The 23980-nt window shown below is 32.0% G+C and overlaps 2 protein-coding genes across 2 annotated transcripts in view; both read left to right on the top strand.

The window, feature by feature from the left end:
• Positions 1-2479: 2479 nt before the first annotated feature.
• LOC137931140 (uncharacterized) lies at positions 2480-13801 on the top strand. Its single transcript, XM_068774541.1, has 3 exons — positions 2480-2544; positions 4289-4478; positions 12038-13801. The coding sequence occupies exons 1-3, from the start codon at positions 2480-2482 to the stop codon at positions 13799-13801; spliced, it is 2019 nt and encodes a 672-aa protein (XP_068630642.1).
• A 3844-nt stretch (positions 13802-17645) lies between these two features.
• Cad74A (cadherin-74A) overlaps positions 17646-23980 on the top strand; it is a 49783-nt gene continuing 43448 nt past the window's right edge. Inside the window, exon 1 of the mRNA XM_068774168.1 lies at positions 17646-17775. The gene's annotated coding sequence lies outside the window, so the exon portion shown is untranslated. The remainder of the gene's footprint in view (positions 17776-23980) is intronic.

Raw genomic sequence — 23980 nt, 5'->3', positions numbered from 1 at the left:
AACACCAATAGTGTCGTTCTGCAAATGAAGTATTAAAAGCAGTAATTGTATTAAACATAAATTAATTTTTTGCGTAAATATTCGGATCATACCTTGTATAGTTTTAATTGTGTGTAATACATGTATAGTTTGTTTACTGCTAGTTGCCTTGTGTTTAGTTTAAGACACTCATTGAAAATGTAAGTCAAAAATGTCGTAATAATTGTCGGAATCACTTTCCCATAAAACGTAGCTCACGAGGCGATTTTCAACTTCTCAGATTTGAGATAAAAGCGTTTTGTATGTGATTAGTGGCCGCTAGTAAACTGTTTGGAGAGATCATTACGAACGACTAGTGTTTACCTTCGGCATTGCTCGCTTCCAAATAAAATATCTACGGCACTACGGAAAAAATATAAATTTTTGTTATATTTAATGAAGGAAATAAAATATATTTTTAGGTAACGTGTTCATTGTAAGCTCTCTTTATTTAATTCGAATTTCGAATTATCTAAATTTCTGTGTCTTCTATGAAGGATATCTTAACAGTGTTTTTCATCATCTTTAAAATTATGAACAATACAAAGGATTTGAGGTTGATAATTAAATTGCTGTGAGATGTTTATAATTACAAAAAAAAAAATGCAGAAACCTTATTCAACGGGTCACCTTGTAAAGAAGTCTTTTTCAGATGTATTTAGACCAAACGGTAGTATAGTAGACTGACCCAACATTAATTTTAAAAAGGAATTTATGACTTATGTTATTATTCATTTATATATCTTATATTAAACAGACAATAGATGATATTACAATTATAAATACAATTACAACTAATATAAAACAACTTCAAAGAGTCTTCTTGCGTAGTAGGCAATTTTAAATTCAGTGGTGTACTTAATAACAGTTATTTTAAAATTTAAAAAAAAATATGAAAGATTAGCATTAAATACATACAAAGTAAATTCTAAAATACAGTCTATATTAAGGAGGCATATTCCAGGTAATAACGTAAAAAAAGTTAAAGAAGAAGCAAAAGGCACGGAATAAGGGAAGGCTTGAATTCAAAATTAAAATAAGAATCCTGGCTTCTATGGCCTCTTCTAATCGGTTCTACTGTAAATTTATGACGGAAGCATCATTTTGCATGATGAATGTTTGGAAATGGATGTCCTTTAACTGTAACGATGATAATGAGTACATGCAGATTATAATATTAAAACCTCGGAAAACCATTGCTATTAAAAAAAAATACCCCAAAAATATTAGGGACACCGGAAAGTAATGTCGTTTTTGTCGACATATTTTGTATATTAGACGGCAAAAGGTTATTAATAACGAAAGTGAATATATTGTTGATTAGAAATAAATACTTGTTAAAAATGTAGTAGTATGAATTTAACTTAAGAAAGCGACTTTACTTTCTCTCCTCCTGATATAACACAATAATTAACAGAAACGAAGTGTACATTTGAAGGTTTACACATACATGTAACGTAATAAGTGAATACATTTAATAATTTAACAGCTGTGTACGTTATATGTTTGAAATAATGTTGAAGTAATGTGTTTTGAAAGTCATTACTTCAAAATGAAAGACTAGATACCGTCTGGTTGAAAATAAACGTTAGACTTTAGACAAACCCAGACATTAGAAATTTTCTTTAAACCTTCATATTTCATGTAAGCAAAGCAACTCTGTCTATGCTGGTAGCAAACACAGATGCAAAAGGACGATTGGGAAAGGTACCTATTGTAAAACATCAACGTTGAACTTTAGGAGAATGGAAATTACCTTACATTATAACAACCCAGCGCACTTATACAAGTACAATTCAAGTCAAGGCTTTAAAAAAAAATATTCAAAATTTTCCCAAGAAAACCCACCTCTATATGACTATTTAGAAAAGGTTCCGATTCTTAGTGTTAAGAATAACGAAGCAATGAGAAGGACTCAGATTACAATATTCCTTGTCTATGTAATATAACAATTGTTATAATTAAATACGTGTTGGTGTTTATTTCGCAATACTTAACAACGGTTTGAAATTTGTGACAGTTTTAAAGTGATATTCAAATATCGAATAGCTTGCTTTACTGTGGTTTATTATTTAGCTCTACTTTTGAGGAGAAAAGTTGTTTCTCTAAGTCTATTACTAGCAAGAATAACTTCATATGGACTATCCTCGTCGTCGTTTTAGCCCATAGACACCTACTGAGAGGCATAGGGCTCCCTCAATATATAGAATATTCTATAATCACCTCGCTCGGCAAGCGAGTTGGCAATCCCAATGTAATATTATAGTACACGGAAGACGCTGCCGCCCATACTTTCTGGAAACTTGTTTCAAGAAATGGAAAAAATCTGGAAAAAATTTCTTACTGTCAGGTTATACCAATGGATACAGTATACCAGCCTGAGAACACAGTCTCTGACAGCAGTACTCTTTAAGATAAATGTCCCGTGCGCGTACGCACTCCCTGACTTTTCAAGCAGGTGATGGAGTTGTACGACACACCTCTCCTGTATATTACCAAGAAAGCACTGACTCCAACCCGCGTTTGGTACCCCATGTAAGATGGCTCCCATATTATCTGGATAAGATAAGATTCCCATCACAGGATCTAGCCTAAACTACACCTGGCTGCGGAGGGTATTATATGGTATATACTTGTTCATAAGTGTTGTTATTACATATATATATATACATTACTTGTTCGTAAGTTGTACATAAGCAGTGTTAAACTCATATAATTAATGCAAACAGTGGGAATTATATATAAGATCAGGAATCGAAACCATGACCTACGAATAAGCCTCAGTCTTCAACCACTAGGCTACATTGCTTATATGCACTATATCTGCTAGCAATTTCAAGTACGTATATACATATAGGTATTTACCTTTTACGTGTTAATTTCTTGTATATATTTTCATATTCAGATAAAAAAGTGAAACGTTAGATTTTTAAAGCGATTTCAAAGATCTAAAATATTTTAAATATTATGGCATATATAATTAAAATACTAAAAGATGTTCATCTTCCACTGGTCTGTAAATGGTTCCGTAAAAAAATATGTAAACCTATAAAATAATTAAATTTAGTGTTATAAAAGCTATCCTAAATTCTTATAATACAGACAAGCAGACAAATAAACGCGATTAGTGAATTAATAATAGATATAATAAAAAATTTCTCTCGACGAGTGCGAACGCTCACCACTGAGCAACGATACACGCTCTGATGCTTTTAGTGATGTTCGTGTTGTAATAAATCATATATCGATATTATAGCGAAATTGACTTAACACTTATCGATTAAAAATATATGTACATAGATATATTATTGCATATAATAATTTATTTATTGCATACAACACAAATATTTAAAATAAGTGGAAAACAAACTGCAATAATAATAAATACATACACTCGTTTGAATAAAGGAAGGAATTACGGTAAGTATTGCTTAGTTGTCTCGAACAAAATAGTATCTGTGAACGTATTTGCGTGTGTTAGTACATTCAAAAAAGCACATCCTTTTATTTAAATGGAACCAGTAGTTCCTGATGAGTTGATCCTTTGAGGGTAGAGTGAACTGGTTTCTCTTGGATGTCGTGTACCACCTTCGTCCTCATCTACACTTTCCATCAGGTGAGATAGAAGGCAATCGCCTATTCCTTTATAATTATATTAAAAATATCCAAAAAATACTTACGTACCATGCGAATACCTTAATATAATAAATACATGACCTCCGACATACAGAATACATAACCTCCGTACAACTTACTAGACCTCCTCTGAAAAAAAATGAAAATCTTTTGATAATTTGACCCAGTAGCGAATTGAAATAAAATAATTCAACAATTAATATATAATTGAGTAAAAGTTTTAAATTTCATTGTTTATATGTGTATTTTTTAGCTGTATTTACTAATAATGAAAATTGTAAATCATAATAAAACGGTGTCGTGTCACGCAGCTGGGAGAAGAAAGACCCGTATCAAATAGCAGCAATCACTCTCCTAAATGTCTGCGCTCAATAAACGGAAAAAAAAATTGTTAACCAAACGGCATAGTGTTACAAATTAAAATTAATAATAAAAAAAAAACAGTTTCCAAGTATATCGATATGAAAATAATTTCTCCAACTCTATTTTGAACGAAGAAACAATCTCGAATGAAAACATTATGGTTAGCGCATAAGAATCCGGCGCATTTTTCTGTTCGGACGCATACGACGCGCGTGTTTACCTACCTAACAAACAAACAAACAAACAAAGAGGGCCATCTTTTCGTTTCTAGTTATGTGATTAGCAAAATGACAAGTGACCAGTCCGTAACTAGCGCCTGCTCTAGGGTCAGGCAGTTTGGTTTGTATAGAACCATAGACGCGCGGACCGAGGAGTTTCTCAGGCTGTCCAGGAAACGGCAGATAAGACAAGGATGCGCATGTGCAGCTGTATCAACAGCCATCACCGTCACCGTTATCGTTGTAAGTGTTAATGCTATATTTAGTTCTTCAAAAAGTGTCATATGTAGCTTGATTATTTCGCACGTGCTATATTGTTTTAGCTTTTTTGTTATAATATAACATAGCATGTTATAATCGTGTTAAATTTATTTATAACGTTTTTATGTTTACTAATCTAACTTAATCAGGAACTATTGTAATACTTTTAGATCATTATTTCCTATCATATCATATTAGTTTAAATATAACAAGATTATTAAAAATTACGCCATATTTTATTTATATAATCGAAACAATATAAAATACTCTTGTCTCTATTTATTTTAGCATTTTAATCAATATAAAATTTAACACAATATTAAAAAAAACACTTTTGTTCTTTATTTTAAAATAACGTTGTTACACGATATATATATATATATATATAAACCAGAGAACATTAGTCTTCACCAGTCTTTTAATACCATATCAATGGAGATATATACAATAAACCAGCATCAGTTATTCTGTTGGAAAGTTTTAATCACTCAAAACTTTCGAGAATTTCGTGCTCCTGAAAAAAAAAAGAAAGCGTGGCGTCTTTTCCTAGATTACATAATATAAAGAGACCGCTGTATTACAGTAAAAACTAAAAACAAATCGGTCAATCATTTTGTTACTTACGTTGTTGCTTACGAGATATAGGCTGGAAAAAAATTTACATTTACCTATGCCATTTAATGCAGTTGTACCCGAAGAAAAGCTTAAAAAACTGATTACAACTGGAAAAGTCGACGACGAAAGTCCAAGAGATCGTACTTCCATCAGATGGTCGGCCGAATTAGCTCGACTCTTGTTACCAAACTTCATGCTGCGCAGAGTATTGCCAAAGAACAGGTGGTGCGGTATGAAGATGAACTCCATGTCCATGAGATCACAACCCTCAGCATCGAGGATAACGATGTGAGAAAGAGATGCAGTATGTCTTTGTGCACATTCATTTAAAAATATTTTACTGAATGTACACGACGATTATATTGCCATAACTGCTGGCCAGCGGACCCGCAGATTTGAAGCAAAGACTGCTTTATTCAACAATCTCGAACCTCAGTAATAGAAAAAGTGATGCGAAGAAACAATATTAATAAATCCATTATTTTTAATTTAAATTAATGGAGAAGTTTAAACAAAATGATTATATTACATTTTGTATAATGTTTAATAATGAAGGCCGTTATCACCGACGACCATATAACTAATAGATTGTGGTTAAATTAGTCTAAGATATGATTTTTTTACTCAGAATAGAGAAGATTTATGAACTAGGGAAAGTAACTAACTTTGCCCAATGGAATGGCAATTTAAAATACACATAATGCAGAATAGACGACCACTGTGGCGTAAGGATTTAAAGAAGGATATGATAGACTGGCAAGCGTAGTGTAAGATCTCTGTGACCCACAATGTGGGCAGACGACCTTGTGAAGGTCAATGTAAAACGCTGGGTACAAACTGCTTCTAACATCTCTAATTTCTGGTAGCTGTCAGCTTTGATAACCTTGTAGAGTCGTTACAACTTCACCGATCAGGTCTCGCAGATCTCCGATCTGCAGTTCCAATCAGATAAAATTTGATATTCTCCTACTACTAGTTCTGCTCGTTCTCATGCTCCACTCGAATGTTATGTGGCGCGTCTATGTGATTCGGGTATTCTACTTCTTCCTCTCTCTGGTGGAGTTGGGGAGGACAGACTTCATTCCGTAACTGTTGCTATCGATGTTGAAGATTCCTTCTTTTTTAGGTTTCTTCTTTCTGGCAGCATTTTTACATGGTCGTGTTCGCTTCCAACCATATTCAAAATCTATGATGGAGCCTATGTCTAATAGTGGACGTTCTTATGCTGAAATTATGACGATTATGATGATGGTGCTTGCCTAAATGCTATGCTAAAGAATATTAAATTAACCACATCCTTCATAATCAATGTGTGTTCAAGAGTTCAACGAAATAAATTTAAAACATAAATACAATTTATGTTTTTTATTAAATAGTAATCTCTCGGTTTCTATTTAAATTTTAAAAGTAAAATAAATTATATAACATGTTGATTAGTTAGCTTTTAAATAATTTAAGAAATCATTAAGACAATGAAAGGAGACGATGTAGCTTCGCTTTACGACCAATATTTTTAATGATTTTCATCAAAAATCTAACAGAAAATAGGTAAACATAAGATTAAATGTGTAATCAAACTGTTACTATATAAAAAATTATATTACTATTTAATACAACAATCCCAAATCGATATTATAAACGCGTTCGTTTTCAATTTAAGCATATTTTTTTATATTTCTCATATGTATTCATCGCAATTATTGGCTACGTGAAATAACAAGGAAACAATCGATTACCAAAGAAACGCGAATGAAATAAAAACATCGAATTGTCATGTAATTACTGCGTTTAGACAAAATTTCACGTAAAAACTTGTTCTTGCATGTTTGCTGGCATGTTAACATCACTCCTGATTATATTATTTTTTAAATGTGTAATTCTGAAATGTTGTCAACGTGACGTTTCTTTTGGCGGGAAATAAAAAAGACATTTATTAAAGTAATCGCTCTTAAAGTTTTTAGTTAATTGTATTATTATGAACTGTATTATATTTTTATTCCAGATAATTTCTAATGTAATTATTATTCAAAAGCGAATTTTCATTTAAATAAAAAGGATTTAATTTGACACCTGTGTCGTAATTATGATAAATTTAATACATTGTCAAAATGATAATATGAATGGTTTGTGTTCCGATTTATTTGCGATAATAATTCTCTCACTGCTTCTAAGGCATACTATGACTTCCGTATCTATTTTCTGTAACTTTGTTCAGGGCTTGAAGTTATTTTTTTCTTTAGTAAACTTAACAAAGTAATTAGGTCAAACAAACAGATAATTTGAAGTAAGGTGTAACATATCTATTATACTTATATACATGCTACCTATTTAGGATATTTAAGAAGGTTTTACTATTAAACATCAGATATAACACTTCGATCTAGTTTTTTTAACCTAGTCCTGCAAAAATAGTCCAATAACAGTCTGCGTGTATAACAATGTTCCTGGTCACCCACATCTACGGAAGAAATATAGAAAAAATACAGCAAAATCGCTTTCGCAATTTAACTCGCCGTCCTATATTTTGGACCAAATACAATTTGGTACAAGTGATAAACTTTACTTCCTTTTGGTTTAAATATACCTGTGTTCAGAAAGTAAGATGAAATTGTCATTTAAAACTCCCGGACATTAGGAACGCAGGTAATTTTTTTTCCTAGGTTGGTAGAACTGTCTACAACATTTGATAAGCGTCTGGTTGTCAAAAGTTGTAATACCATTTGTGTCAGCAAAAACTATATTGAAGGATGTTTTGTGTTAAAAAAACGCGTCTAATAGTGCCGAAATCGCACAATTTAGAAAAAAAAGGTAAAAAACTTGACTCATGTCGTTCGTAAACTTAGAAAAGGTAACGCCTTTTTGACATGATTCAGGCGATAATAACTGAATCGAATAAGATCTTGAAGGCTAAACTGTAAAAAGACTAAATCGACTGTTTCGAGGACTGGAAAAAGTTGTGGCAAAAGTGCGTTTTGTTGGATGCGTATTACTTTGTAGAAAGATGAATTTATTGATTTAGAAGAATAAATAATTTACACTTTATAAACAAGTTCATCTTACTTTTTAACGATAGTGTTATCCATTCTGGACGATATGATAAAGGAAGCTCAATAACAAAGTTATTTTAATAAAAATAGTAACATATTTGTAAATCACGATTAAATCACGGGGTAAAGTTATGATAACAATAAAGTTTATACTTAATGACATTCAAAGATAAGATATTTTAAAATAATTACCTTAAAATCAGTGAAGCATAAACATATTTGCGTTAGAATCGAGAATCTATAAAAACGATTAAACTTTAATTCAAAAAAATGTTTCGGTACAGTGGTTACGGAGATATATTCATGTACTAAATGATTTTATAGTATGAAATATCGGTTAAGGATCGAAAAATTACGGTATCAATATCCAAACAATTTTCAAGAGGAAAGTCGATAAATTATTCTATACATTACTCTCTTTTACATTAGCATTACTTAAAAAATATTCGTCGTCCTGGAAGGTAGAAGTTTCCCCTAAGGACTCCTAGGTTGATATATCGTCTCCACGTTTGGAAGGCAGGTTGGCGTTAGCAATGTGGTGTTATGGTACGTCGAGGACGCTGATGCCCATCCTCTGGAAGCTTGTTTATTATCGGTGGAAATCCTGTACAATCAATGCACAAATTTTGAATTAAATATTTAGGATTATAACTCAAATCAAAGCCACAATTACCTTCTGCTAGGCTGCCACTCTCAAAAAATTATTGCCATAATAAAGATAATATTATTCTAGAAAGCAATACGTTGCTATGTTTCTAATTCTCTTAATATTATCTAAAATAATATATTTGAGTTGCTACTGACCGATAGTTAGTGCTTCGTTTAAATGACTAAATGACTTGAAACGTCAATCACTGTTGTAATGATAAACCTCACCTTCCTCTCACTGACCAACACGCTACATTGGAATATTTCTGCAGAATACCAGCGCTGGTCACTGTCTCGGAGTGACCACCATTTTTCTGAACCACTGGTCTAGTCGGCAAAAACTTTTTTTATCTGTTTATATAAAAAGTACCTGTTTTTTTATCTAACTAATATCTCATATTTTGGTCGTAGATATGCTAGATACACTTTAAATTAATAAATTTTACTTTAGAAAAGCTTTTAATTAAATTTAAATATTATAATTCTTTAGCCGCGTAGGATCAACATTACAATGTTTTATTTTATTTAATATTTTTTACTGTACACGTTAGGATACTTTTAAATAGTTTCATAATAATAAGCGCAAAAGTACAATAGGTGGTCGTTTCACACGAGGCAATCTCTTACAGAGAACGGTATGGAAAAGGTAGTAGTATAAATAATGGGTAGTTAAAGGGTAGAAAACATGCATACATAAACACACATACATATGTATATTACTTATATGTATAAATGTTGTTTATTTGTAAAATTGAAGTTTGTTAATTCACATAATATAAAAATATATTAAACTGTTTAATAATGACTTTCGTGTTAATGTTTCTAACGTCACTTCTTTTTTTAATATCACACGTTTATTTAACAGTATTAGTATCAATCGTGTTGTTTTGTAACTAATCCATAACTTTAATGTGGTAAGTAACTTTGTTATTTTAACATGCAATTTAATTTTACTAAATAAATTTATTTGTAAGATATGGTCCATAAATGATGATTAAACATGAAATGTTTATCTCATTTCAGAGCATACTTCTGGTATTTGAATTAAATCTCAATTCACGCGATGAGCAAAAATCAAGGCATAATTGGGGCAACCTTATTAACAGCACATCCGAAGAAACACTATACGATAAAGTAAATTTGAATATCGACAAAATAACACTCAAAATGTTGCCAATAATAATAAAAGCGCTTAATAAGAATAAGCTAATCGATAAATTTCTAGATGACTACACAACCTCACGATCGGTAAACGAAAGACGGCACACAACGGAATTTACTTACAAGAAAAACGTCTTCTCCGAGCGTAACAACTGGGTCAGATTTCCAACTTCTAGACTTCTTGCGATCGAATACAAAACATCACCTATAGTCTATTTTAAGACGCAGAAAAACGATTACTTTACAAAAATAAGAAAAATCAGAGATTATCAACGTATCATGAATTATGTTGACAAAATGATAAGCGACCGAGTATCCTTTGGATCTACCCAACCAATGAAACGTAACGACGATTATATGTTTGATAATATTCAAACGCAAAGGACTACTCCACTTACCAGAACATATACAAACAAAGCTGAAACAATTACACCTCATAAATCAAGTACTACTACGGAGAAAATAATACCGATAAATCAAAAACCAAACAATTGTAAGTGTCCTAAGAAAATTGGCGAGATATTAAACAATTTAATATCAAACATCAAACTTTTGATGCCACAATACGGAACAACAGAATCTACATTTAAAGAAGCAAATAACTCGCCTTGCGATAAAGATAGTACTAAAATACACGCAAGTGCTTCCAATTTAAATACAGATCAGAAAAATCACCGCTTAAATCAAACGACCGAATCTTCGCACAGTATTTCTGATTTGAAAGTTGATATGCCCGACCAGTACATACCGCCGAAATTGAATGAGATAAAAAGAGACCAGACTTTAAAGACTATAGTAAGTTTGCTTCAGCCGAATGTTCTCGGGCAGAAAACCTACTCGTTCAAAGGTCATCCTAAATATATTATCACTACACCAGCAATGTTCATTGAGAAAACTGAAACAAATGAGGAAAAAGTCACAGCACCAATACCTAAACAAGGTTTTGCTAGACACGATCCGTTTCATTTGATCACATCCGCTACAGAGTTTGGATTTCAAAAAAAAGTTAACTACAATAAAAGAATACCTTCAGATATTGATTATAATGGAAGTAGTAGCGCAGATGAAGATAAGAGTACTACAAATAATGCTGATAATTTCTTAAATCTAGATGTACATAGTTTAGAGCTTGTAAAAAGAAAATTGGTTTCTTCATACAAAAAGACCAAAGAAATTATAATAAAGAAACCTTATGGGAGAGTTGATGAAAATGACAAAAATAAAATACAAGATACAAAATGGTATAACGTTAGGAACGATTCTATGGTGAATATTGCTAAAAAATTTTACCCAATCGCAACGGTACACTATTTGTATCATCGTCACAATACAACGGAAAAAGCTACTTCACCAAAAACAACCACAACTACTGAAACATCATCAACAACTACAAGTACCAGGAAACCATTTATATTTATCACGAACCCCAGTACTACATCTACTACTACTTCCACAACAGAAAAAACTACCACGTCTCCTCCCATAAAAACTACCAAATTTGATAAAGACAATGACGTTACATTCTTTGTAAAAAATAAAATACCAATTAGGTACCAAATTTTGGATCAAAAAATTAAGGAGGAACCTAATTTTCGATCAGAGGAAATAAATCTAGATGATGACTTTGAGAAAATCATGATCGAAGAGAACTACCAAGAAAATGACTATAAAGACAGACATATAGACGAGACGACAAGTATTCCCACTAATACCTTAGCTGAAGTACCTGAAAATAAAGTAAACGTACTCACGAAACCAGAGTCCAAGGACAAGGAAGATTTCTTTTTCACTTCCATGGCACTTTATAATAAGCCCCGATCGTATCTTGAAATACAAAGAAGTAATTTAAAACCTGATGAAAACTACGACATGAATTTAAATAATTTATTTGATTAACCTTGATGTGTATGATACAAGTGTGCACTTTCATTACTTATTACTAAAGTGACTATGACAAATTAAACATTGCTATCCGTTACACATATCTTTTATTTCACTACCTTTATTCCAAAACTTTTTGTATGCATAAGAAATAATGAAACATTTCAAATTTCAACCATTTTGTTTCAGGTAGTTTTACTTATCTACGAGTACGCGATTGCAGTAGAAACAAGTTTAGTACCAACTAAGAGAAGCCACGGCAAATCCGTAAAAGACAAATCTGTGAACCTCCTCAAACCAATAGCTGACAGGTTAGATCGGAACTACTTCGGATTTGATCAAGAGTATTACGAGAGAATGCCACTACTTGTCAATGCTTTAGCTGAAAATATCAACACCGTACCAAACACAGACACAATAACACAGTTTGAAAATCGACTAGATTCATTTTATAGAACTCAAAAGCATTTCAATATTAATCAATTTATCCAAAAAACAAGTCCGAGTCCTTTTAAGTTTGAACAGAAAAGTTCCACTACGAAATCTTTCGAAAATACATATGGATCGAAATCTTGGGTTGAAAGTTATCGGAATGCTCAAAGAATGAAAAACCTTCAGCAAATATTGATATATCTAGGAAAAACGTTTAACGCTAAGCTTGGTGATATATACACGATGCCATCACGAACGCACATCGCTTTTTCTGGAGTTTACATAGAACCGGTGAATACCAAATATAACACAGATATACAGAACTCAAACAATCCAGGTTCACGGCACCGTTTTGACCCACTCTTCACGTTTAAACCAGATAACCCAAGCGATGTCAACTTATTAGCCGAAGATTTTTTAACATTCCTACCAAGTATCACGAATAACCAACAAGAAAAACATCTTACCACGCATTCACAATACAGAACAACATCAGAAGTTCAAGAACATTCTGATAAATCAAACGGAAAATCTAATATGAAAATAAATTCATTGAATAGTTCTGAAAACATCCGTGCATCTGATTTTGGAAATGAAACTTTTTTTACTAGAACTTACATAGATACGACAAAATTTCGAACGGAAAATCAGTATCCTTCTACACAAACATCAAGAAAAAACTACATTACTACCGCAATTCCCATTATTCAATTTAAATCTAAATTAGCAGTTCCTATCAGACGTTCTCAAGTAAGAAACAAAATACCTCTTTCACTTCCAGAGACAAATTCTAAAGATTATAAAACTCCATTAAATACACAAACAACCACTGATGCTAAAAAGATAGTTAACGTAAATGTCTATCCTACAAGAAATATAAAACCTTATTTAAACGTGAACACCACACCCAGTACAAAAATAACCAGCACTATGAATGTAGAAGATTATCACGCTGGAAGTTCTGGTGTAATTCCTGTGACAACACAAGCAACAATACCTGATGTTACATCTAAAATACCCTTTCTTAGTACCCCTGTCACTGTACCACCACCAACATGGCCTACGGATTCTCCAGATGTTATTAAATTTAGTAGAGAAGATGCCAAAATACCTACACAATATTTAGCAACAACAACTTTCGAACGAACCACTCCTGCTTCTACCACTGAGAGCATAAGAAGAGAGTGCAATGAAAGCTTAGAATATGATGAAAACAAAAACATTGAAACGAGAACACTTGTTATAAAACTATTAAATAATCACGAAACAACAACTCGAAATAGTAAACAAGATTATGACGACACAACTGCAAATACTTACGTGCCTCATGTAAACGGACACTACAGAAATATAGAACAGAACTCTCGAAAATTATTAGATCTGTTGAAAGAGAATTCGGAAAAGTATAGAAGAAACAGGTTGAAGTCGTTGACTACGGTTCGTGTGCCCATTTATGTGCCCATGTATGTTGAAATCAAAAGAAATCGTACAAGACAACTAAACGAAAGTAGTGATCAATAAGTTTAAAATTTATTATTAGTTCTTAAATAAATTTAATTCTATGTTTACTTCCCACCGACTATTTCTTATTTGATTTACGAATAGTAATGTAATTAATTCTTAGGATGTGTATGATTATTCGCACAAGCTTTTTATAACATTACATTTTACTATTACTTTCTTTAAGTAGTTAATAACAGTTATTAGTCTAGATATTACTATACTAATTATTAATAAATGTTTAAAAAGTTTAACAGGTGTTTTATTATATTTTGTTAATCATATGTTGTAAACGCAAAATGAAGTGTTTAATAATTTATGTTTCTTTCATCATATCTCAAAACCTGCAAGAAACATTTTCAAACACATTACCAAAAACGCAAAGAGTATTTATGACTGAAAAACTTCTATCTGTTTCAGCAGAAAGTATTGTATAAACTGTAATTCTGTCTCCTGTTTCTGTTCTAAAATTAAACTTTTTCTTCTAATTATTTGTCTTTTTTATTGCCCCCGCTATTGGGGACTTCGCGTACAACCCATCTTGTGTTCACAGGGACAGTTTACTTCATTTGTTCACATTCTTTTTTTTATTGTCTCATTCTTCTTTAATCCATCTTAGTATCTCTCGTTCATTCTTCTTTTATCTATCAAATATTTTCAATTCTAATATATACCTTTTATTCCTTATCTTTTATCGTCTATTTCGTTTTCAATTTATGTATTTATTTTTTTGGGCATTTTGTTACATTCTAATTTCTATTGTTTTAACTTATGTCTATATCACAGTAATATCATTGATTTCTTTATGGTATTTTACCTTTTTGTTTTTTAATTTTTACTTCTCTCATTCTTCTTTACTGCTTTACTTACCTTCTGGCAGTAATTCAAAAAGGTCAGCGGCTTTCTTCTTAACATACCAATATATTATTTGTCTTTAAAATGGCATTCAATATAAGATATTGTAATGAACAATTCAGTCAAAATGTTTATATTATGAAAGAGAAATGTTATAAAAAATAGCAATATTTCAGAAACGAAGTATTGCGGAGATTGTTTATAAAATATAGCTGTTTGAACAAAAATTATAGTTTATAAGAGCTTAAATATCTGATCACTTACTTTTAATATAAACTTAATGAAATAAAATACGATATTATAATTTATTACAAATTAAAATAGAATAGATTAACAGGTGATAGACGTGTTCAGTGGGATGAATACGCGAACAGAATAGAGGAGAGAGCATACTCTTCAACTCTCAAAAACTGTTATAGCAATCACGAATACGATAATAATGCACCATTGATATAAACAAGGTTAAAATTCATTATAATTTTGTTAACTTTGCAACTACGTACGTGAAGACGCACCAAACGTTTCGATTCAACGTTTTTGATCAGTACATTCCGAGCATTGAACGATTTGCCGGCTTCCTTATTTCCCGAGACTAATAACCCAGGTCTCTTCAGGTCAGAGTGAATATCTACCGAGTCTGCGTGCATCATCTTTGACCTCGTCCCTTTCCATCAGGCAAGTTGGTGATCAAACGCGAACAAGTTAAGGTTAAATATATAGTTTTTTAATCAGAGAATTTAGGAGAAAAGTTAGGTTCTCTATCCTAAATTAAAGACATAGTAAAGTGTGTGTGAAGTGTGAAGTAGTTTTTATGAAAGGCGTCAAAGAAGATCGTGTGGTTTTAGCAGGTAAGCGACCGGCATCACCTTATGGCAACATAATCACCGCTATAAAACACATCACTTCCATAGACATTCTGACATTTTTCGTTCATTTTGTTAGTTAGTTAGAAAGTTTTTAAATTAAGCGACTTTTTTTAAAATTAGTCTTATAGTTAAATTGTATGACATACCAATCCATAACTAATATAGCCTTTAAGTAAATTTTGTTACTAATTTACGTATATTTTATGGACTCACTAGATTCTGAAATTAAATTTCATTACTATTATTATTATTATTACAAGTACAATCATTTCAAATCTTTTCTATCAGTCTATGACTAATAGATGGCGCGCATGAATAATTATGACATTAAAATAAATATTTGTTTAAATTATATTTAATGGATTCAGGCGTTACATTGCGGAAGTCCATCCTAAATAAGAAAGGACCAATATCTAGCCACCTCCGCACATGCATGCATGTGCGGAGGTGGCTAGATATTGGTCCTTTCTTGTTTAAATTATGTTCAAAAAAATATTCTTAATAAGGTACTATATATTCTTTGTCGTTTAATGTTAGTGGTGTATGGCGACCAAAAATAAAAAAAAAACAATGACAGCGGCCTTTATTGTTTTTATTAACTAAGTTTATTGAATCGATGTCTTTTTTAATAAAACCGCTCTTTTTACTTCATCTTTTACATATTTGATCTATTTTATTTATCGATTTGGTGTACAATAAATATTAAATAAGTAAATACCAAAAATGCCAAAAAATATAATTCCGGATTTCCTTTCGAGATATCAAAAAAAAAACTCGGTTTAAAAAGTATTTCTTGCATTATTATTTTTGTATTCATATATTTTAGTTGTATGATATTGTAGAGTCGTAGCCTAGCGGTGGAAGACTGATATTTGCGATCGTAGGTCGTGGATTCGATTAGGAATACATCTTGTATGATTCAAACTGCGCGTTAATTATATATGGTACCTACTGCTTATATACAAGATTTATAGAGGATGGGCAGCAGCGTCCTCTGTGTACCATAATACCACACTACGAACGCCAACCCGACTATCAAGCGATTATGGTATAGTATATACAGCGAATGTTCAGATGTGCAATTTTCAAAGAAACCAGATAAATTATTAAAGAGGTCTGGTATAGAACCCTACATTAAATAAATAATAATATGATATCATTTCTATTATTTCAACGGCAGTACGCCCAGTTATATATATACCATATACATATATATACCATAGATGTCTATGCCTTGCAGTGCGAATTTTGAGTTTAGGAGAAATGGTGTTATACGCATTAACAGTTAAAGGAGAATTAAGAGTTAATGCAATAGTTAGAGCAATTCATTCTTAAGGTCCATTTAAGTTTTGTCGCTTAAAGACCCGCAATTGTTGTTAATTTATGGTTTTATTTCAATTGTTGATCTTCAAAAGTAATTATTCTTTAATTCAATACGTTTACGTTTGCATGTAAAACTATTTGTTGCACACTTATTAAAATAAAAATAACCATCACTAGGCCTGCTAATAAAACAATCCTACGGGAATGCCTTTGAAGTGTTCGTCTTTGGCATTGTTGTTAATGTGGCATTATATACAATATGTTTACACTTTTTGGTATATTGTCAAAATTATACATCCTAACACAAAACTTTTGCAAAGATCGCTGGTAACAGATAAAAAAAAGTTTAAAATAAAAAAATAACGCAATATAATTTTCGTAATAATAATACGTATACAAAAATATGGTAACATGTTTAATTTCTTATTTTGAGAGACATTTTGTTAATTACACAAAAAAGGCAGCCGTGTGAAGTAATAAAATTAATATATTTAATATCCTCAGACACGTTCCAGTGACCTTAATGCAACTATTCCGTACGCCCTTTAAAACTGCGACCCAACGCTATCATCTCACTCTAACACTAGTGACCTACATATTGCCATCTCATCTCACGCATCTCAAGAAAAACCCCGTTACTTTTACCAGTGCAAAAAGGCGCTATCTGCGAAGATTTAAACGCGTAACTCATGATATAATACTATCTTTTTCACACTCATTCATTTCACGTTAGATTTGTGAGCGAGAGAAATGCAATACAAATCCAGTCTCAAAGACCGGTGGTGCAAGTTTTTGACAGTATAATTTGAACTTAGCGAAGTGTGTTTGTGGAATCAAAAGATGTGTGTAAAAATTAAATAATTTAACCTCTTTATTTATATGTTATTATAATTATGTGTATATTGTGATAAGAACATAAGTGAAAAAAGGATTGTCTTTTTTTGTATTAAGGTAAATATACTTATTTAGGTTTAACTGTATCTGACAGAGGCATATTTACATGCGGAACTTTCTTTGCATAACGTATTTGTTAGTCACCAAGGTCTGTTATATTTTCGTATCGAAATTCACAGTTTGACATGGTTTTAAAAAAAATATTTGCCAACATTACATTAATTTGTTTAATTCTTAATACATGCATCGATGTTTATATAAATTTTATTATGAGAAAATTCTGTTTAAAATCTCGAAAGTTTTGCAACCATGTTGTATAAAACAATTACTGTTATAAAATAATTCGACATATGCTAGGTTGTAATTATTAAATTTACGTAATAAATTTTAATTCATTGTTTTGGTTTATAAATTATTTTTAACTATACTGCTTGATGGTAATTCAGAGATTTAAGAAACTTTGATTTAAGAATAAATAAATAAATTTAAATATTCTTTGGCCCCACTTCATTCTGTTCCAAGCAATAAACTGTCTTAGACCAAAAAAAATATTCAGAGATTACTTGTTTTTTTCAGTTTCCTATTTCGTATTTTTGAAAGTGTTTAGTAATAATGAGGCTATCTTTTCAATGTAATGCTTTGTGATATAACAACAAAAAGTAAAATTGTGTAATATTTTTTTATTCCATCCAAACACGACTTTTTCTAGTTTCGTTGATTTGCGTCGACTTTTTCCTAATTAGGGTACACATTTTTTTAATTACTCTGTGGTTTGCATGATAGAGGAAAATTGTTGAATATATTGCGTTGTGAAAATAACTATTTTTTTTCCTTCCTTAAGAACTCCTTGTGTTTTAGTTTTGATTTTGCGTTTTCGAGTTAAGCGCTTTGATGGGTAATTTTGATATATATTATAAGAGAAACCGGAAAGTAATGTCGTTTTTGTCGACATATTTTACAGAAAAATCGATTGATTTTTACCGCTCCAGTAATCAAAATTTTTATTTTTATAGATGGCAAAAGGTTGTTGATAACGACGGTGAAATAAAAAGAAAATGGAAAATTTTTAAAAATGCAGTCGTGTGAATTTAACTTAAGAAAGCGACATTAATTTCCGGTTTCCATAATATATATAATATAAAAAAATAAATACTCTCTCGAAGAGGGATATTATAGACACGATAATAATAATAAAAATATATTTCTATTAATATTTTTGAATAGACAAGTATGATACATCCTGTAACAATGCTTATATTTAAAATCATAATTAATTCTATAACAAATGACAACCATTCATGCGTCAGTTATTTAAAAACATTGATGTATCTATGTTGCCATTTTATGGAACTATTTTATCTCACGATTTCATAATAGGATCCCATAATAAAATGTTATTTCCTCTTAATATTCTTTGGTATCTATCTTTGTCTGTATTCAGTTATATCGTTTCCCACGCACCATTGTACGAGGTTCACTGACATGTGCAAGGAAGCTATATCAAACACTAACACACACCTCCGTGAGTTACGGCAGTACAGTGTAGTAATTGCTTCGAATTTAAACATATATTTGAATTACTGATTTATAAGCTATAAAAATAATTAAAAAAATTACGAAGTTTGCTTGTATTTTTTGAGTGTTATCTGTGATATAACTTACAAGAATCGTGCATCAAATTGAATATTCATTTGACAGGTGCGTTCTACATTTTTGACAGGTAAAGGTGTGTACCCCAAGATTAAAGACTATTAGTTCAAATTCAAGTTAAAAATTATTTATTCGTCATACTCATATCAAAGACAAAGCTCGCTCTGACCGACCAGTCATATATTAAGTAAAAATATTTTTTTTATTTAAAATTGTAGTCAGATGTATGTATATTATCTCAATCTTCAATTGTATATACAAATATAAAAATTCTTTATTCAAAATACTATAAATTACATGTATTACTGACGTCAACTTGATGTCTCCGTTTGGTTGAAAAATGCTGTCAGACCTAAGAACAGACTAAACAAAATCGGCGGGACGCCATTTTTTTTTTTTTCGAAATTTATATATTATAATTACAATTATATATTCAATAATTATACATATAGCTGGGTGATTTTTCGCGAGCGATGTTATTAAATGAATTAGTTTAATTATTAGTACTGTAAAATTTAGTAAAATTTTTTCGCAAACGAATTTTTCTAGTGAACTACGCGTTGGTCAAAAATAATGTTCCTGATCCTCCTACCTCTAAGCTTGATTTAGTTAGGATATTGATGGGAGAAAGTCGATTAAAAAATTAATTTTAGAAATGCTTCGCGAGTCGCATTAAAATGTTTTAGGGGCCGCATATGGCTAGCGGGCCGCGTGTTGTTCATCCCTGATTTAGTTTAGTAATACCATTAACATTGTGTGTTAATACTCTGACATTTTTTATAAAACTAACATTAGGTGAGGAAATTATCAGAGATCTTGACATAAAACGTGCATTGCCCATAGAGTGATTTGCTAATTCTATGATGTCAAATCTTAGGTATACAAAATTTGTATTTTCTTCAGGTATTTCTCTATATATATAAAAGTGATTTCAAAATGTCTGTCAGTATGTCCTTATAAAATCGTAGACATTTGATCGTGTCATGATTTTTATCAAAGTTGTTATGCATGAACCCGCGAAGGCTTATAAGTTTTTTTTTTATAATTTCTAAAAAGACGCAAATATTATTGAATATTTACGTAATATCTTTCCAGCAAATTTATTTTAGTTAGTAGCATAGCAATTTATGCGGGAAACAGCTAGTATTGTACACATTACCCTTGCTGGGAAGAAATTGTTTTAAAGGTTGTCTGGTAGAGATCTCTTCCAGCGATAAAACCACCTTTTACACCTCTGTATGATTTTTTTTTAAATTATTATCAATAGTTTAAAAAAAAGTTTAAACCGTCAATCTTAATATATTATAAATCTTAATAGATCTTCTTGGATTATTACTTCGTCCACTAGACACACCCTGGAGATTTCAGATTCCTATATTCTCCATGTATTTACTTAGTCTACTAACTTAACTTCTAGTTGTAGTAGATAACATTCCTATGAATTTACTGCAAATCTATAGTTCTCCTTCTTTTATAGTTATATTTTTTAATAAAAAAAATTACCCCCATTTCCTAGAAGGAACTAAGAGTATATGGTTTCATATCAAATTCAAAGTTGTTCTGTCTATAGAATAATATTTTTAAGGCTTTTAAGGGAAATCCTACATGGTAAAAACTTCCGCCACGGTTCGATGTAAGGGTTATTATAACAAGCTATTCGGTTTAAACTCTGATGACCTTTAAGTAAGTTGTAAAAGTTACGTTAAATGTTTTTATTTGCATTACTTATGTCCCGATTGAAAGTAAAATTTCAGTTGAGCCTTCAACTAACACTTCTTAAAGTGATCCGTGAAGAAGATCTTTGTGAATTTATTTTGAATCTAGTTATTTTCTATATATTTATTGACTACAATATAATTACAGTTAATAAACATATGCACACATTTAATGAAATAAAAAAATTAAGGTATACATTTCTTATTTGTCATTTCATAGATAGTTAAACTCGTCTAATTGTTTTTTTATTGGAATTTCACTGCTGCCCAAATGGCATTTGTAGATTCCGGTTTGTAGTGGCAGTGCGCTAGTGCCTAAAGCTCCCCCGGGAGCCTCGGTACAGGTTATACTACTATTTTACTGAATTGGGAAGTCGTAGAGCTGTTAGATCTCTTCGGTGAAAGCTTCATGGAGTGAAAAAGCTCAAAGACCTCATAAGGAGATTTCGACTTAGGCAGTCTTCAATAATACCCGCTCAGTATTCCGACACGAGGGTGCCCAAGTGCCGAACTTGGTTGCTATTGCCTGGTTAATATCACTACTACCACTTCGGAAAGCATTAGCGCTGGTTGAAGTGGCGGAAGAAACTCCACCAACGCTTGTTTCTAGAATGATCGGGAGTTGGCGTCCCTTGTGATATAAGATCTGATCTCGTTGCCGACGAGTGTGTGTGGGTGTGTATTTACATATGTTACTTAGCATGATGCGGCTCGGATGACTACTACCGCGTCAATATAATGTAATAAACACACGCACATATATAGAGTAACACTAAGATGATTTAAGGTATACGGATGTAAAGATGTTATTGTATTTACCTCACATCACACCAAACACGCATAACACTAATAGTTAGGACACCGAAGGGCGTGTGCCTGCCCACACGCAAGCGCTGGTGGTCAAGAGAGGCCCATGACACTCCAGACCGCTGAGCAGTCCTCCCTTCGCACAATCTACACTAATCTACAGTCACAACACATTACAACTGGATTTGATGTAAGAAAAGGACCAATATTTAGCCACTTCCGCACATGCAGTGGTAGTCGTGCAATAAAATGCACCGCCCGCCAGCCCGCTGATAAATGCGTATGCGGCAAACAATGGGAATCACACAACTGCCACCGCCAAATCACTCAACACGTGTTTCACCCCTCCACGGGCCATCTTCAGGAGTTATGATTAGTGCCAAACACAGAGAGAGATTTGATGTGTTTTAAGTCATCAGAATTCAGTTACGCACCAAAAATTTAGGCTAGTCAATCGTACCCCAGTTATAATGAAGACGCACACACGTAGAGGGATTATGACCGTGTAGGTGAATAGTATAGTGAATGATCATAATACCTACACGGGTATAATCCCTCTTCGTGAAAACGTAATCTCTGTAACTGAAATACTATCTGCCAGAGAAAAATATTTACCTCGTGGACCTCCTGTTACGCTAGGTCAATTTAAATGAAGCTGCACACAGACAAAATATATTTGTTTGTTTAGTAAGAAAAGGACCAATATTTAGCCACTTCCGCACATGCAGTGGTAATCGTGCAATGAAATGCACCGTCCGCCAGCCCGCTGATAAATGCGTATGCGGCAAGCAATGCGAATGTTTCACCACTCCGCGGGGCATCTTCAGGAGTTCAGATGCCCCGTGGAGGGGTGAAACACGTGTTGAGTAATTTGGCGGTGGCGGTTGAGTGATTCGCATTGTTTTCGCATTCCATTAAATATTGTTTGTTTATGTTCGTCCTTCATGATTTTGTGAACAAAAATTTCAATACTCAGTGCAAACAGATGGGAAAACTTGGTTTTGATTTTGAGACCGTGTATAATGTAATCATTGGTTTACATCGTCTAGCAGCACCATTTTTCGAAAAAAATGCTGCAACTAAATTTGTTTTACAAAATCTTGTTTAAAAACACGTATACAGATATATTTTGTACTCATTTTCAGATTAATTTTTCTACGATCTTTGTTATGTAACTTCCTCACTGAAATATTTTCATTAAATGATTTTCTGCACACACTACTGCAATACTTATGCAAATATATTTTAACAGAGACATTAGGGTATACGAGAAATAAAGACAAACTCGTAACCCGCCTTCATACAATTAAAGATCCTTCATGTGTCTATTTATACGTATATATAATAAAATTCCACAGTATATCGTAGCCCCTTATTTTTTTAGTTTATAATCTAAAATTAAAAGTACTATTAATTTAATTTTATTACAGCATTCAATAATTTTTAGTTGAAAGTAATGCGCGGAACTTGGTTCTTTGACTCATTTGCATTACATTATAACGTACGTATCAAAAATTTTTAAATTCCTTATCTGTTCCGAGCCAGTGGCTTATTGCTTATAATGTTAGAATAATTGACGTTTATATAAATGCCTACTTGAACAAAGGTAATTTGAATTTTATTTATATTTTTTTAATTCTTGTCTACGCAAATCATCTTCTCACCATATACACAGAAACCTTTTATTATTTTATTAATAGAACTATTTTTAGAATTTACATTCCTCAGACATTAGCACGGACTCTTTAATTTTACATTCGCAGTTAATATTTTCGTCTTGTTTGTTTTTGGTCAGCTTTTTACATGTCACACATGTCACAATGTTATTAAGCTAGATTACTCTAGTTTCCTAAACTATTCGCTGACGGCTTAAAAAATTAAAAGAAGACTGGAATACGAGGAATTCTCCATATCGAGGTATGTGGGAGGCGAGATGACTTCAACAACGATGAAATTCTTCCCGGACTCAGTGGAGGTGGACACGTGTCTGGCCCAAAAGTTCATGAGGCACGAGAGATTCTCAGGGTAACTGTATAGGTTTAAGCTCAAAGGGAGTACCTCATGCATCTATGACCTAACGGTCGACCAGA

The sequence above is a fragment of the Battus philenor genome, unplaced genomic scaffold (assembly GCF_028537555.1).
Source record: "Battus philenor isolate CCGP_79_NKW_IND1 unplaced genomic scaffold, ilBatPhil1.0.hap1 SCAF_7, whole genome shotgun sequence".
NCBI classification, from domain to species: domain Eukaryota; kingdom Metazoa; phylum Arthropoda; class Insecta; order Lepidoptera; family Papilionidae; genus Battus; species Battus philenor.
This window is presented reverse-complemented; position numbering and strand designations above follow the sequence as displayed.